The sequence below is a fragment of the Phaseolus vulgaris genome, chromosome 9 (genome assembly GCF_000499845.2).
Source record: "Phaseolus vulgaris cultivar G19833 chromosome 9, P. vulgaris v2.0, whole genome shotgun sequence".
Taxonomy (NCBI): Eukaryota; Viridiplantae; Streptophyta; class Magnoliopsida; order Fabales; family Fabaceae; genus Phaseolus; species Phaseolus vulgaris.
The window spans coordinates 19,765,016-19,781,621 of NC_023751.2; the positions used below are offsets into that span (position 1 = coordinate 19,765,016).

Consider the following 16,606-nt stretch of genomic DNA (forward strand, 5'->3'; position numbering starts at 1 on the left):
TTAATAATATCAAGAACCAAAAGGTAATGAATAAAATATAATGAAATGAGTGGTAGGTCCAATTGCATGTTTAACTGTAATAGTGTATGATAATGTACAATTTATATACTAACAGACTAATTACCAATCAATCAAGAATCTAATCCAAACAGAAGTACCGCCCCAGCTTAAAGCTGATTTCACTAACTTCCTGAGCTTTGTTCCTATAACCTAAAGGGTACCTGCAGTATTTAATTGCTTGCCAATATATGTTTCATATATTTCCACAACAAGACGAGGATTGGTGTCCACGAGCTCGGCATAATATTCATTTTGAGTGAACAAATCCATTTTGTCCAAGATCACTGCCAAGGACGCACTTCGTAATTGTTTGCAATTGTATTGATATGCAAAGGCATAGTTTGCAATAGCCTTATTCCAATTCATTTTGGCGATCAAATATTTCTCACAATATGTCTTGAGATGCTTCACCTGATACTTTTCTCCCAAAACCAACAGGTTACAGGCCATTTGGTTATCAAGGGACGCTTCGGCAGTATATAAGTAATTAACAAAGGCACAAAGGGTATCATGTGATACATCAGAAATCTTGATGGTGCCACTCCGCCTTTCCTCCATATCATTCTCAAGCATTGCATTGAAAACAGGAGAGCGACAACTCTAATTATATCATAAAATATCATTAGCTTCATTAAGAAAAGCCAAAACATAAAAAAAAATTGTAGCTACATCAATATAGAAAATTTAATCAAGGACTCCAGACTGCACTAAGAGCAATATCCAAAGAAAATGTGGTGCGTGTCTCGTCTAATGATAAAATAAAACAGTCAGGGGTTAATTTTGTGTTAAATATTGTTAATTCATTTACATATCCAAATGGAATCCAATTCAATGAAGTGTGAACTGCAAGTTTCTTGAATCCAGTCTACATACAGCTTCAGGGTCAATTCACGGGCCACTGTCAAGGATTGCTTAAAGAAAATTTGAAAAGCAAAAATAGGAAGAAAAAAAGCAAAGGTTTGGATTAGGAGACTATATAGATGATGTTTAATGCATTTCCTCCTGTCCAGTTTACAGAATGTAAGCACTAAAAGTTCAAAATAAATTATTGAAACAAGTTATTGCATCAGTTTATTTGAAAGTCTCAGCACTTCATGACCCATACATACCCTTGGTTAAAACTGTTTCTCAATTCATTTTATCATTATTATAGCATATTATACTATTATTTCACTCACTGATATTACTGGTCTATGTGGTTTTGATTGAAAAATCATATCCTCAATCAAATGTTGGTATGGGATAGATAGACACGACAGAACAGAACCATGAAAATTTTGATACAACTACTTCACTCCCATCCTGATTTTGAACAATATAGGTAAAACAATCTAGTATGGCACACAAGACGAGGGACTGTTTGTTTGACTGTCATCACCTTAAAAGCTTGACTGTTTTAGCTGTTAACAATCAGAGCTTCTGACTGAAGACAATTTGCCAGCTTTGGCAAAACAGGTCTTGTCCCACGTTTTTTATGCAATTGCTCGAGATAAAATTTCTGTCAAGCAACCATTATTCACCTCTCTAGCATGGTTTTCAAAATAAAAAATGAAAAAAACAGAAGTACACACTCTTAAAACCTAAAACTTTGTATACCCTAAGTCATCACACAGTCTAAATCATCAAATGGATTATATAACTAATAAACAAATAAATAAATAACATCTGCAGCCTTTAATTCATAAATAGTTTTAAGTGGTTCCTAAAATGCATATCAATCAGTTTAGTCCTATGTTGCTGTATTTCAGTAAAATTTAGGGACTAATTGCAGTTTTAGGAATTTTAGGGACTAGTGAACATGATTTCTAACAAATACCTATAGTTCTTGCTTTAAAGACCACTTAAGATAGACAGAGAGACACTTTAAGATCAAATTGATGTTTTACTCTAAATTCAAATGTTATCATACCAGATGGACAAGAAACCTTATCAACACTAACTTTCACATGCATGACCACAAACCAAGAAAAAAATCCGGTAACACCACAGCTTACAATGACAAGGTTCACTGGATAATCGCAAATTGATCTCATAAACCTTTCACACATAACTTGTGTGTGTGCGTGTGTATTAGTTGTTTGGTTCAGTTAACAAGTTTTAAGACAACCTCTTTTCAGGCTAACCGTTAGTTCTGTTAGCTTATTTTCTTTCATAATAGGTTTAATTATGCTGAGAAGCAGTTAGATTTTTGGTTGCTAAGTCAATATGTAGCTAATGTTGCATAGTTTTCTCTGATTCCAGAAATTGTTTGTAATTCTCTCTTGTAACTGAATTGAGAGAGTTTGTACTCACTGGAAAAGAGGTTGATATCAATATAGTGGCCGCCATGGATGTAGGCTAGAGCGCATTGCCCTAATTGAACCACGTAAAATCTAGGTGTTTTTTTTCTCCTATCCTATCTGTTTCATGGTTTGTTCTTGCTCCTTTCTTTGGAGCAAGACCTGTGGTGGTTTATCTATTATTGGCTTAAAAGCATAAAAATTCAGCACATAATTTTATTAATAAAAAATAATTGGACAAAACTAAGTCATAGACGAGGGACGGAGTTCAGCGTTCTCCGATCACAGTAACCACTACGGAGACTTAAAATTGGAGAACATAACATATTACGTCGCAATTGTTACGAATTATCAATACACAAACACACAAGCGAGACAGAAAATAAAAATTGACTGACCAGAACGTGCTTGTGAGCGGGAATGGGTGCGGCGTCGGAGTCGTCGACGGGAACGAGGACGATATCGGCGGTAGAAGGATTGAGAGTGGGAGAGGAGAGTGTGAGGAAGGAGACCTTCGACTTGAGGTCGTCGATCTCGAGGCGGAGCTCCTCCTCTGCCTCGTTGGCCTCTTGGTAGCACTCCCTACAGGTTCCGGCGTCGTCCATGTCGTATTGCTCCTCGCAGGAGAGGCACCGCATGATGAACTCATCCAAGTCGCTGTCGCTCCCCGTCTGCCCCGCCGCCGCAGACGCCGTGCACCGCCGCGGAGGCATTTTTCTCTGATATGTTGTGCTGTATCACGCTCCAAACGACAAACCACCCTCGCTGAGATACACTAAATAGCCAATGGTACTCAAGAAAAACGTCGTTCGCCTCATTATTTTGTTAATTGTTTTATTCTAAATTCGTTTTTACTTTTAACTTTTTTTATCATTAAAAATATCAATGAATTCAAAAATAGGTGGTAAATGATTATTGTAAACGTTTTTTCTGCAGTAAACTATTTTTGTCAAGTAGTTCAACATTTACCAATTAAAAAATAGTTCATTTAATTTTTACTACAAATAATTTGATTTCTATAATTTACTTCAATTTAATTAACTATTTTTTAAGTTTAGTATATTTAAAACCTTTATAAAAGCAAAATTTGTGTAAGTACACGTTAACTTCATATTATATTCTCATTTGCTTCAAAGATTTACGATCATATATATATATAATATAAGAGACTAATAATTTTTTTATATAAATGGTAACATCCCTATATTTTTTCATATCTATAACCATAATTTGTATGAAATATTAAAATAAATATATAAACATAATACAAATATATCTAAAATTTTATTATTATAATGTTTCAAATTATCTCTCTCATGAAGACTTGAAACATTTACATAAAATTTAAAACAAAATTTCAAAAGAAAAATAAACATTTTCTCTCATCCATCTTCTCACCGAGAAACTTTATCACCTGTAACATCATCGGCTCCCGTGTAAAATACACGATCATCACAGATCAAAGAAAAACAACCACAAAACAAAACAAAGGGTAAGCTAGGTATTTTTAAAACTTATAACACAAATATAACTTTAAACATCCACATAAATCCATCCTTTCTCATGCATTTCACATAACCATCAAGTGTCTGTCAACAATTTCAATATTCATCTTTCTCATGCATTTCACATAACCATCAAGTGTCTGTCAGACTTCTACTGACTCGTAACACATAGACACTTGACTCTACTTCCGGAAGACTCGTGTATTGAAATTAGCATCCAGAGACCTGCACCTGTCATACTGCTGCTGTGAAACCCACACAGCCATGCGCATAATTATCTCAATATCTCATCATCTCATCATCTTCATATGACAGGGTAAATCCATTTGATCTGCTCTAATCAGTTCTTTCAAACCTCATTCAACTGGACCTCCTTCAACTCTCACCAACTGAATAACTGCATCTATGTGATTCCATTATATCAGTAGAGTCAGGATCGTCTCATTCACAGGACACTCACAAATCAATACACCCTAATAATAATCTCAACACGGTATTTTCTTTCCTGAAAATACTATGTCTTCATTAGAATTCCTATTTTGAACCTCATAATATCCAACATCAAACAATCAAATCATACCAATGTTTAGAATATCCAAAATACACAACAATTCATTGACTAATCATATAAATGTCTAATTAAAGAGATTTTCAATTAACTATACATAAAATAAAAGTTTACATACTTTATAAGAAAAAACTATATAGAAATAAATAAGTCAATCTTTTAAAAGAAAATAAAAATTAGTTTAATATTTTTATTTATTATTATTATTTTTTTAGACTTTAGCTTGAGCTAGAATTCGCTAGCTTAAGCTAAAATCCACCGGAGAGCACCCAAAATTTTAGCTTGAGCTAGAATTCGCTAGCTTGGGCTAAAATCCTCCAGAGAGCACCCAGAATTTTAGCCTGAGCTAGAATTCGCTAGCCTGAGCTAAAATCCTCCAAAAAACACCCAAAATTTTAGCTTGAGCTAGAATTCGCTAGCTTGAGCTAGAATCCTCCAGAGAGCACCCAAAATTTTAGCTTGAGCTAGAATTCGCTAGCTTAAGCTAAAATCCTCCAGAGAGCACCCAAAACTTGCTAGCTTGAGTGAAATATGCAGAAAAATTCTGCATAACTTAATATACCTATTAGATTATAAATCAATACCTCATTCAATCCATAAATTATAAATCTACATTTTACATTGACAGTTCCTGTTCAACATGATACAATCACTCTCATTGAATCATTGAGCTATTATGTCCATTTATACATATATATGATTTTTAACTCCAAAACCATTTAAATCAAACAACCAATTCTCAATCACAACACTTTCAATTTCAATCAAATACAATCTACTCAAAACAAGAAATCTTGCAACAAAATTTGGAATTGGGTGACCACGTCACACTCACATTCAAATCTTCTAATCTAAGGTTCTATTGAAGATTTTAAACTAGCTCCCCTTACCTGAACTTTAGCAGATGCTCACTAAGAGCTTCAAATCCACCAAAAGCTTAAGGATACCCTAACCTGCACCACAGAGTCCTGATCACAAATCTAACTACATCACTAGGACCCTGAGCTAACAAAGACTAATTCTGAAGATAAAAACCTCACATGCAAAACTTAAATTAAAGGCAACCCAACCAGATCAAAACTAACTCAAAGGAAAAAGAGCCAAGAATGAACTTACTCTATGTAAGATTTTGATCGGTCAATCTTGTAGAGTTCACTGCCAGGAGGCCAATGGCAGACTCTGATCATCAAACTGATGAAAGAGGAGGTCCGAATCTAAGAGAGAAGGGAGAGGAAAGGAAAAAGGAAACAAAAATGAACATACTTTGAGGTCGGATTTTAGAGAGAAGGCAGAGGAAAGGAAAAAGGAGTTTTTTAGAGAGAAGATGGTTCTTTTTAAAATGAAACCTGAATAACTAAATTTCTATTTATATAGCCTTTTCACTTTAATAATAAAATATTCAGGTGCCATTTTAATTGTACCATTTCTACTCTAAGACTATTTTTCTCGGTCCTTACATAAATCAAATTTAAAATTATGTATGCAAATATATATTTATATAAATTATTTGATATTTCGTTTATATAAGTTATAACATACAACAAATTCAAAGATTTATGGAAATACATATTTTTTTTTTATCACAGGGTGAATTGGATTGACGGACTCGTCATCGTTTAGTTAGGTGGGAGGGAGGACTCACTCTTTTTTTTTATTTTAACATTTTTAAAGAAAAAATTTATGTTTTTAAAATTAAAATTGGTAAAGATTAGTGTTTTATATGGAACTTCTTTTATATTAATTTCTTTATACACATTTGATTCATCAAAATAATGTTGATATTTACTTTATTTTGTTAAGCATTAAATATTCATTAAGTAGAATATTAAAGTTTGATTTAATTTTATTGTTTTTTTTAAGACTTTTATTGTTAAAAAAGTAATAACAATAACTAAAATAAAGTAAATAGATAAAAATAATTAAAATTAAATAAAAAAATGGCAAGTCAACTCGTCAACCTATTTGTAGAACAAATTAGTAATTTCAACCCGTATAATCTTAGTGTGCAAGTAGTGAACCTAGCCGAAAAGTTTAACCTATTTTATCATCCTAATATTTTTTAAAATATAAAAATGAATCATTTTATCACTATGTTATTATTCAATTTTAACCAAATTTCATATAAATAATAACAATTGTATGAAATTATAATTTAATGAATTTATCAATAAAAAATACTTTTAATATAGAATTTGTAACTATATAATATTTATTAAAAGTTATACAATGAAATTGATCTATTCATATTATATTATATTATATATATATATTAAATGTAGCTATATATTTTTTATTGTGTTTATCAAATGTAGCCAGCTATATACAAAAAAAATAAACATTATCTTTTTCAAACAAACAGTTTTAACCTTCATACTTACCAACGATTTTAGGTTATGAACTGAAATACACAAGAGTAATTTTTTTGAATTTTTGGTTTTTTTTCTTTCAAAAGCTCGCATTAATACAAATCTCAATCATTTTAAATAGTTTAACCTCTAAAACTACGTGATTTTTGGTTTTTTTATTATGAAAAAAAAATACTTAAAAACAAGGTCTATTTTTTTTTATTCACTTTTTCAATATTCTAGTTTCACTTTTTTCAAAAAAACTTATTTCATACTGTCAAAACTTTTTTCAAATAGTTTAACATTTTAGAATTACATCAACTTTAATTTTTCATTATGAACATAAATATACAGGACCAAATTTTATTTTTGTCAACCCAAATAAAAAAATTCAAAAATATTTTCTTTGTTTTTAAATATGTTTTCTATTTTTTTTTTTAGAAAAATAAACATTTGGAAAAACATTTGATATTTAGATATTGATTGTAGCAATCACCTCTACCTGTTCCAGTTCCACGATTAACATACCAAAACTTATTGTCAGTTTTTTCCTTGAATAGATGATATGAAATTGTTGTCTCTTCGTTGGTTGAAATTACCATATATTTTTCTTCTAAAATAACCACGGCCTGTACTATTAAAATCTTCACAGCCTGTACTAAATCCTCCTTAACTAGGTTCTACTATCTTATTGAAATTCACTTGATTCTTCAATGTCTCTTTAATTATCTTATATTTTGTATGGTGTTCTTATTATATGACTTTCAATGTTACTTTATAATTTTGCTTATAACATAGTGATTCTATTTTGGACTCTATTTTTGTAGTCACCACATATATATTTGATCGAAAATGTATATAATATATTCTCCAACACCTTATTGTCAAATATTTTGTTTCCATATATCTTCATTTTATTAACAAGGTGAGTAATAAGTAAAATATAACACTTTTCGAGTTAGTCATAATCTCATCTCATGTTTATCATAATCTCTTTGTAAGGATTGAAATTTTGTTTTTTCTCTACTTCACTGTATATAGTAACTTTAAAGTTCCACACATTTTTGGCAATTATGTAATTTTCAATTTTACCAAAAATATAGTAATTTACTTTGGATTTGTGATAGTTGAAGTTGTTCCTTCATTTTATTTTCTTCATGAACTCTTTGTAGTAAAGATGTAACAACAAAATTCTAAATATTGTAAGCCTTTAAATGAGTAATTGTAACACTCTAAATATTATATAAATAATTGTTATTTAATTATAAATTGAGAGTAGATTTTTTTAATAAGATTCTTTTAGAAACAATATTTATATGAGTAGATTTCAGAATTATACATAAGTTTTACTTGAATTAGGAATTAAATTATGGTGAGAACTCAATGAGGATTACCAATATACAAAAATTTAACAAAGTAGTTAAATAAGTGCAAATGTTATCTTCAAATAGGAAAAGAAAAGAATACAACTAATGATGAGTTGTAAAAATAAAAAAAAACAAAGAGTAAAGGAAAAAAAAAAGAATTGAAAAGACAAGATAAAAAGGATGAAGATAATTAGACCGGAGAAAGTGAATAAGGTGGAGGTGACAAGATAGTCACACCACTTCACCATATAATTATAATTAAATAAAATGACATTATTAATACTGAACAAATAAAATTAACCATGTAATTATAATTAAATAAGTAAAAAGATGAAGTTGGAGAATACATAAATATAACAGAATAAGATTAGAAATACCTAACTATAAATTATTATAAGATTAAGGAATAAATATAAACAAGATGAAGTTAAAGATACCTTACTAAATAAAAATAATTATAAAATTAATAAATAAAAAAATGAACAAGATGATAAATATTCTATTGATATATTTTTTTTTAATTTTAAATCATTATACTACTCTTTCTCATCTCTTCTTTCTCATTTTTTTTAAATTTTTTTTAACTATTTGTTAAATTTGATTTAATTAAATAATTGATTATATAATATTTTAGAAAAATAATAAATTATTTTGAATCATTAATTTAATATATTTTATTATAAATTAAAAATATTATATATTTAACTAATAAAAAAAAATATTGGACAAAATAACAGAGAATATAATTACAAAGTAACATGGGTTTGAAACCTCTGTTTCCGCCCACAATAATGAGAAAATGTTTAGAAAACATATTAACAATAGTGAGACAAAAAATGAAGTAAGACAACAAACTTGATAAAGCAGTAACAAAGACAAAGCGTGGGAAGGAAACTGGGAAGACCGCGTCTGTTTGGTTTTTGTTTTCGAAATTACTAAGGTACACATATACATTTCTTCTTCTTCTTCTTTGGATTAACACACTCACATATGACAGAGTAGTTACTGCACTTCAATTCAGATTTCCACCGCTGTAACCTCCTCCTCCAACTTGCAGTTTTTGTTTTTATTTTTTAACTGTCATCATTTATTGGGGGCAACTGTGTGGAGTGTTTTTGACTTCTAATAGTTTTTTTTGAGGGTTTAGAGGTATTTGGGTATCCAAATCCTTACAAAATTATGGATCTTTGAAGGTTGGCCGATGGGAACTGTAAAACCCTAATTTTGTTCTTGTACTGCGATTTATTGTTGTTATTTGTATTGTTTTTTCCTTTATGAGGACTGAGGATGGAAGCTATGCAGATAAGACCAAATGTGATGAACGAGTCCAGTGTTTTAAAGATGAAGGCATGAATAGTGACGCGAGTCAGATGACAATTAAAGATGAGAATTGTGTCACTGAAGAGGGGCAACATTTTGAACAGTGAAGCCATGAATGGCGAGGTGGCAATTGCTCATGCAAATGTTGTTGCTGGAGAGGTTAGGGTCTTGAGAAGTGAACCCTTTAGTAATGGGGTGGCAGTTGGAGATAAAGGTGGCTCTGGTGGAGTGGAATGTTTGCGAACTTATAAGAGGCGTAAGAAGTCAAGTTCAAGAGGCAAAATTCAGGAACAATGCAGAGCAGGCATGACAACTGCAAGTCGATTAGCAGATCAGGTTTTCTATCCTCTTTGTTGAGACTTGTCAATTTCTCTAAGGGATTTGCTATATTCTGTATGCTATTTGTTGCTTATATTTTTCAGGATTCATTGAGTAGTTTCCTTCTAGGATTTTAGTTTTGTGTTGACATGAATTGGAAAAGGCACACATGAGTAAAACCTAAAAATTTGTTCATTAGCTTGTAAGATACATTCAGTGCCTGCAACAAGTAATTTTGGCTAGTTGTTTTTTGGGTGGGCATTAGTAATTAGTTATGGTTGTTTTAGTCATCAATGGGAAAAAATGAAGAGGTTTCATCCTTCTCAGGTTATTTGGAGCAGTCTTTGGTTTCTTATTCTTTAGGTTGTGTGCTAATGAATCAGGTTTTAGGTTTTTGGTTAGTTGCAGAGACATAGAAATCAGGTAATATTTATAAAGCTGTGCGATTGATACACGACAAAAATATCATATGGAAAAAGGCTAATGTTTAATTTGAAGTCAATGCAACTTATGTACATATTTTTTTATTGATGCCCTTATTTTTTAGATGATTTGTGGAGTTACTTGTCATCCCCTTTATATATCTTTCAGTATATCGGGTATGCTTATAAAGATTTGCTATTTCAGTAGATGAGATGTAATACATTTGATTGACATATTGGTTACTTTGGGTTAATGTGAGTTCAATTTAAATCTTTAAATTGAATGACACAAAAAAAATATAATTATGGAAACATTCACTCACAAAAACTCTGGTTCATTATATTACTATATTCTATGTGTTCTGTTTTCTATGAGTAGATTATCATGTACCTATGCTATTTTGGTTATAATTATTATGCTGATAAATGGAGTCAAGTTACAACTTAAGATAAGTATATGTTTGGCCACATAAAAAGGATATATAAGAACATATTGATCATGGACCATCCATGGACTTTGATGACAAGAGGACTAATTTACTAACTTTGCTTTATTCGTGTCTGGCATTGCTATGAAAAGATCCTCCTGTATCTACACATTTATTCTGGTTGTACTAAAAATGGAGTCAGCCTAGTTGCAACCTATGTGCTATATATTTAAAAAGCAAGGGATGCAGTTTACTGTGTCAAATTCATAGTGGTTTATGTTGAAATTTGGTTGTGCAAGGGGCTAACTTCTTCAGTTGTATAATGGCTCAACTTTTAATGATTTCATTCATAATCAGATAACATCCAGGTTAACTATAAAATGATACCATATTGGTGTGCATAATATTTTTGTATTCTAGGGTTGAGATGCTAAATGTAGGGTAGGTAACACACGATAGAACTATCTTTTTTAGTTCAGTATTAATACAGCATGGGATGACTCTCACCCTGGTAGATAAATGTTCTGAAGTACAATAAATACTGTTTCTTGGTGATATCTTCAATACTGTATTTTGAGTATTATTATTTTATTGCAGGGTGTGAAGAAACCGTGTGATCTAGCTTTAGGAAATACATCAGATGATTGTTCCCAAGGAAAGTGGGGAAATATTGTACTGCAGCATTTATATCAGTCATTAGGTGATGGCAATGGCGGTGTGGAGGGGTGCATTAGGGAAGCACTTAATCCAAAACATAATCATGCCACTACTGTTATGGTTGGTTATTCAGTTGGAACAATATGTATACTGCTTGCTCAACTTATCTAAAAGTATTATTTGGCCAGTTTTGGTTTATGTCCCTTCTTATTTTGTATGCAGGATGCCTTTATAATTGAAAAGGATGGTCAAGAATATTGTTATTCACAATCTGAGCGGCTTTCTCATAGAACAGGGAAGGAAGCTAATGGACATGCAGATGACATGTGTAATGGATGTTCCAGTGAATTACCTGACCATGGTGTGACTGAGATGTGTCAGCGTGTGCTCTATAATATCTTAACCTCAGAAAAATTCTGTTTATTGTGTAAGGCTTTACTTGAAAATTTCCCGGGAATGAAGCCTGAAAGTGTATTTGACTTTACCATCATGAACTCAAGGATGAAGGAGCAAGCTTATGAACAATCCCCAGCACTCTTCTTGTCAGATATTCAACAGGTAAATTATGCAGACTCTTTTTATATGGTGATTGGTACAATTTAAAAATATTAGATGGCCACATATCTGGTTTACCTAGAACCATGATGTTGAGTTCTAAGTCTTGTAGCTAATATTTACGCAATATTGTTATCAATGTAATATTGCTCTTATTCTATATATGTTAATTAATGGAACTTCAATCATGAAGATTTTAGCCATCAAATGTTGAGTTTGATCAGCTCTTAACTCTGCAGTGAACAGATCATTTCTTTTGACTGCAAACTTGGTTTCAGTTAAACTTGAAAGAAGGACAAAATAATTTCATATTTTAACAAATAATTTGTTTGTAAAATCTTTGTGGTGTCAGGTTGTTTGGTTTAGATTTTGAAAAATTGATTATTTATGATAATCTCTCTCTCTTTCTCTCTCTCTCTCTCTATATATATATATATATTATAAAAAAGGAGGCAGTGGAGGATTGTGTGCAACTGAGCAAGTGTGCATAGTTGACAAAATAATGTTAGTTTTTATGGTCTGTACTTGTATTTGTACGCTATGGTGCTTTCAAATGTTTACTTTTGAGTTTCTTGATCTTCTTTTTTCATGTTGGTTGGGTGGGCTCATGTGTGCATGTTATGTACATTTTTTCTTTTCGATCAATAGTTATGATTTTGGATCTAGTAGTTCTTAATCTCAATTATAAGAATCTTAGGATTCTTGATTTGAATCTTGAGTCAGCTACCTATCAATTTTGTATCATAGGAAGTTCTTAAATGATTTTGTATCCTATGATATACACGAATGAATCTGTGCAAGTTTGTATCATCAAATATGAATCACACGATTCAATAATTCATTATTATATTTTTTTGCTTTCATCAATTCTCATTGAAAGAAATTGCGAAGTCATATAATCTTAAATTGTTCCAGGAAAAGGAATTCAAGGAGCAATTTTGAATTTATCTTATTTGATTATTCCACATTCCCTCTACTTTATTTGTCATCCGCTCATTCAATGTATGCAATTTATTTGGTTATTACATTGCTCCGTGTCCATTTAACTGAAATATGAAATAGAGGAGGCTTCACGAACTCAAATATAATGTAACTAATAATTTTGTATGTTGAGACTTATGGTTAAGTTGTTTTTATCTGTCTATAGTTTAAATTTATTATATGGAACATTATATATAATCTATATGATATATTTCAAGTTATTATCTCAGTACAAATTATGATTCACGATTAATAATTGGCCCAGCAATTCGTTATTTGAATCTCAATTTGATGACAACCTTGCAATCTTCCCTGATAACTTGGTCATATTTGTATTTATTAATTTTTAGCTAATATTTTGAAATATTGTTCTTTTGTTTTATTTTATCTGAAGTTCCTCCTGATGTGAGCTGTGGCCTGTGGTCATATCTTGCAGAACTCTGCCATAATTTTGTTTATGGTTTGTTTGGTGTATTACATTGTATAACCATTGCACAAACTAAGCATTTTAGTCTCTGGTTGTTATTTTTGTATTAATTAAACATTTAGGTTTGGAGAAAGCTTCAAGACACTGGTAACGAGATGGTTGCTCTTGCCAAGAGCCTATCCAGCATGTCAACAACTTCCTACTCTGAGCTGGTAACAAATTCATTGTCAAAGCTCTTTAAGTTTCATGACCTGTTTTGCTTCTGGATTTTATTTTGTTCTTCCTATGTATGTTACTATCTGCTTTCCTTTTATACAAACCCTGATTTTTCTTTACCTTTAGGTAGGAGATTCAGCACCAAGCACATTTCAAGATGGGAAGCAGCCGGTAAGAGTTTTGAAACTTTGATCTGATGTTTCTTTAGATCATCATGAAGTTGTCAGATTTTCATACTTGCCTTCAAAATTTGTTTTATGTTATGACATAGTAAGACCCAGTTTGTTTGTGTTGTGATACATACAATTTATTGGAGAGATTCTATTTTTAGAAAATATGAAGTAATACTGTAAATGCAATTCGTCTTACCTTTTGATGGCTGGGAATCAGATAGTTATATCAATGTATAAAATTTGAAAAGGATTATCAAAGAAAAGTTTAGGAAGAAAGTTTGCTCATGCCATGGTGGAGATAGATGCAGTTGATTCTTAATTGTAGCTGTGACCAGCATCATAACTGCAGAGACCAAAATCATCTTTCCTTTTCTTGCTCTGTTTCATTTTAGCTGTAACTCTTGGAGTGGGGAATCTCTGTTTCTGTTAATTAGCTTTTGTTTGTCTGTTTTGCTTGTCATAGACCAGAATTTTCTTGGTTATATGAATGTTTATCTTTTGGAAAATGTTATGGTATGAAGCATGAAAGCATAGTTATATCCCCATGTGTGAACAAACAATAATTATGCTGAAAATATTATAGTTAACTAAATATTTTGTGAAATGGTCTGATAGCCAAGCCAGGCCTTGAGAGAAGCATGTCCAAAAGAAACATTCACAGGCCCAATTGACTGAAAGCTTATATTGAGTAGAATCTGGGCTGCTCAAGTGTAGGGTAGTATCAATAGGACCGTTATGTCTTCTAGTATAAAGAAGTCATCGCTATTGGATTGACCATGAATGAAATTACCCTAATTTAATGCTAGAGCAGAAAGAAAATAAGGAACAGGCTAAATTAGGGTCATTTCATTCATGTCCAATCCAATGCAGGATGGAAGGCCTAATGATCCTCTTGATAATACTACCCTACATCTGTATAGCCCAGATTCTACTCAACATAAGCTTTCAACCAATTGGGGTTGCTGCTCTCAAGGCCTGGCTGGCTATCATGGTCTAATTCAGCTTTATTTGTCAAAGTTTTCTAAGATGGATAGAATACTAGAAATTTAAGATCACACTTATGGTAAGTGGTGCTAACAACTGTGATTGTATCTATTTGATTTCAAATATATATATTATTATCAGGGACAATGGATTGCAACCGTGATTATAGTATTTGTTACAAATGAAAAAAAATTAAACCCTACATATTGGAATTTTTAACCATTAAATTCTCTGATCTTTGAATGAGACACTCATAATGCATATACTGTTTCCTGTGGCGTTTAAGGATTTGGTAAAATAAGATTGGAAGGGGGACTTGTTTGGTTATGTAATATTTTTCTGCTGAAAGTCCTATCTGTAAACATGCTAGATTTTGCAAACTTTTCCTATGAATGTTTGGAATGTTACACTTGAAAATCCTTGCCATATATCGATACTAATTTTATTTGGTACTATTAGAGTTTTTCTTGAAATATTTATTAAAATGGCCTTGAAAATTGTTTTAATTTTGTCATTTCAAACAGTCCTGCAACCGAGAATTTGGCTCTCACATGGAACCAGAACAGACGCAAGAATGTGCTATGTGCAAAACCGGAAGTTGCAGCCGTTGTGGAGAGAAGGCAGATGGCAAAGACTGTTTAGTTTGTGATTCATGTGAGGAGATATACCATGTGTCCTGTATTGAGCCGGCAGTGAAAGAAATAATACCCCACAAAAGCTGGTATTGTGCCAAGTGTACTGCTAATGGGCTTGGATCTCCACATGAGAATTGTGTATTATGTGAAAGGTTAAATGATGAACAGACTCCAAATGACATAACTGATGATGAAAGCTTTCCTACAATTAAGGAAACAAAAAATGAACTTGAAGAAAATTCAAAGTGCTCCTCTGGTGGGACTAAAGTTTCTGTAGGTGAGAAAACAACACCCATTTGCAAAGTTTGCAGAAATGAAGTGGATGGTAAAAAGATAAAAAAGATAAGAGTATGTGGCCATAGGTTTTGCTCCAACAAGTACTACCATGTAAGGTGTTTAACAAAGAAGCAGGCAAAGTCATATGGTCACTGTTGGTACTGCCCTTCTTGTTTATGCTCTGTTTGCTTAATTGATCGAGATGATGATCAGATTGTTATCTGTGATGGTTGTGATCGTGGATATCACATCTATTGTTTGACACCTCCACAGGCTTCTATTCCAAGCGGGAAATGGTTCTGCAGACTCTGTGATGCTGGGATACAAGCAATTCACAAGGCTAAAAAGGCATATGAATGTAACGAGCCAGGCAGAAAAAGGGATCATGCTGCTGCTAAGCCAAATGCTAAACGTGAAAAGAAACACAGAAATAAACGAGCAAGAGATTTGGAAAGAGGTGGTGCAATGGACATGCTTTTAACCGCAGCCAATTCCCTGAATTTTGAGGAGAAAGAGGCTGCAATCCAAATTGAGTCGCAGACAACATGAATTTTGTGGTGGTCTTTGTTAACCTTCCAGTTATTTGTTGACTGATAATACCCCTTATTTTACATTTTCTGTATTTTTGAATGGCTGATATTTTGGTAGGCTGTAAAACTATTAAGATCTGCTGACTTTTTTGATACATGAGTATAGAGGCTAAAGAGCTCAAGGCATAATCTGAAACTGATGTATTGTAATTGGAAGTGCCATTTGTGAGAGTGAGTAGGTCAGATACTACTTATCAACATGGTTTATATGAATTTTATTTGGCTGCTATTCTTGTTTCATTCAGATTGTAAGCCAATGTTACCCCAGGTTGCATAATCATTTTCTGTTACCTAGAAAATGGAAAGAATGAAGAGTTTTTCCACCATGTTTTAGAATTCAAAATTCAATATGAATGTCATTTCAGTATTTTTACATCCAAACTAAATTCTTGCTTCGGTTTCTAAATTTTAAAAATATTAAATTCCACCAAAAGAACTAAGGAGAACTAACCAGCACCCATGTAAATGCGATTTTAAGTGCTTGATAGTGAAAGTCCTTG

At 31.9% G+C, this 16,606-nt stretch overlaps 2 protein-coding genes across 2 annotated transcripts; one reads left to right on the top strand and one right to left on the bottom strand.

Annotated features, from left to right (window-relative positions):
- Positions 1–3,146, bottom strand: LOC137821604 (BTB/POZ domain-containing protein At4g08455). Its single transcript, XM_068626276.1, has 2 exons — positions 2,738–3,146; positions 1–660 (listed from the first exon to the last, which is right to left on the bottom strand). The coding sequence occupies exons 1-2, from the start codon at positions 3,050–3,052 to the stop codon at positions 211–213; spliced, it is 765 nt and encodes a 254-aa protein (XP_068482377.1). The 5' UTR covers positions 3,053–3,146; the 3' UTR covers positions 1–210.
- A 6,237-nt stretch (positions 3,147–9,383) lies between these two features.
- On the top strand, positions 9,384–16,335 carry LOC137820460 (PHD finger protein EHD3-like). The gene is given in 7 exon segments (XM_068624569.1): positions 9,384–9,536; positions 9,538–9,780; positions 11,210–11,389; positions 11,492–11,827; positions 13,355–13,444; positions 13,575–13,619; positions 15,130–16,335. Coding segments are annotated over 7 exon segments (1,968 nt in total). The 5' UTR covers positions 9,384–9,398; the 3' UTR covers positions 16,066–16,335.
- The last annotated feature ends 271 nt before the right edge of the window (positions 16,336–16,606 follow it).

Bases quoted from the DNA above. Each gene is read 5' to 3' on its own strand.
- LOC137821604 (XM_068626276.1), bottom strand. From the start codon at position 3,052: ATGCCTCCGCGGCGGTGCACGGCGTCTGCGGCGGCGGGGCAGACGGGG. The intron at 661-2,737 runs GTCAGTCAATTT...TGATATAATTAG, and splicing joins CCGCTCACAAGCACGTTCTG to AGTTGTCGCTCTCCTGTTTT.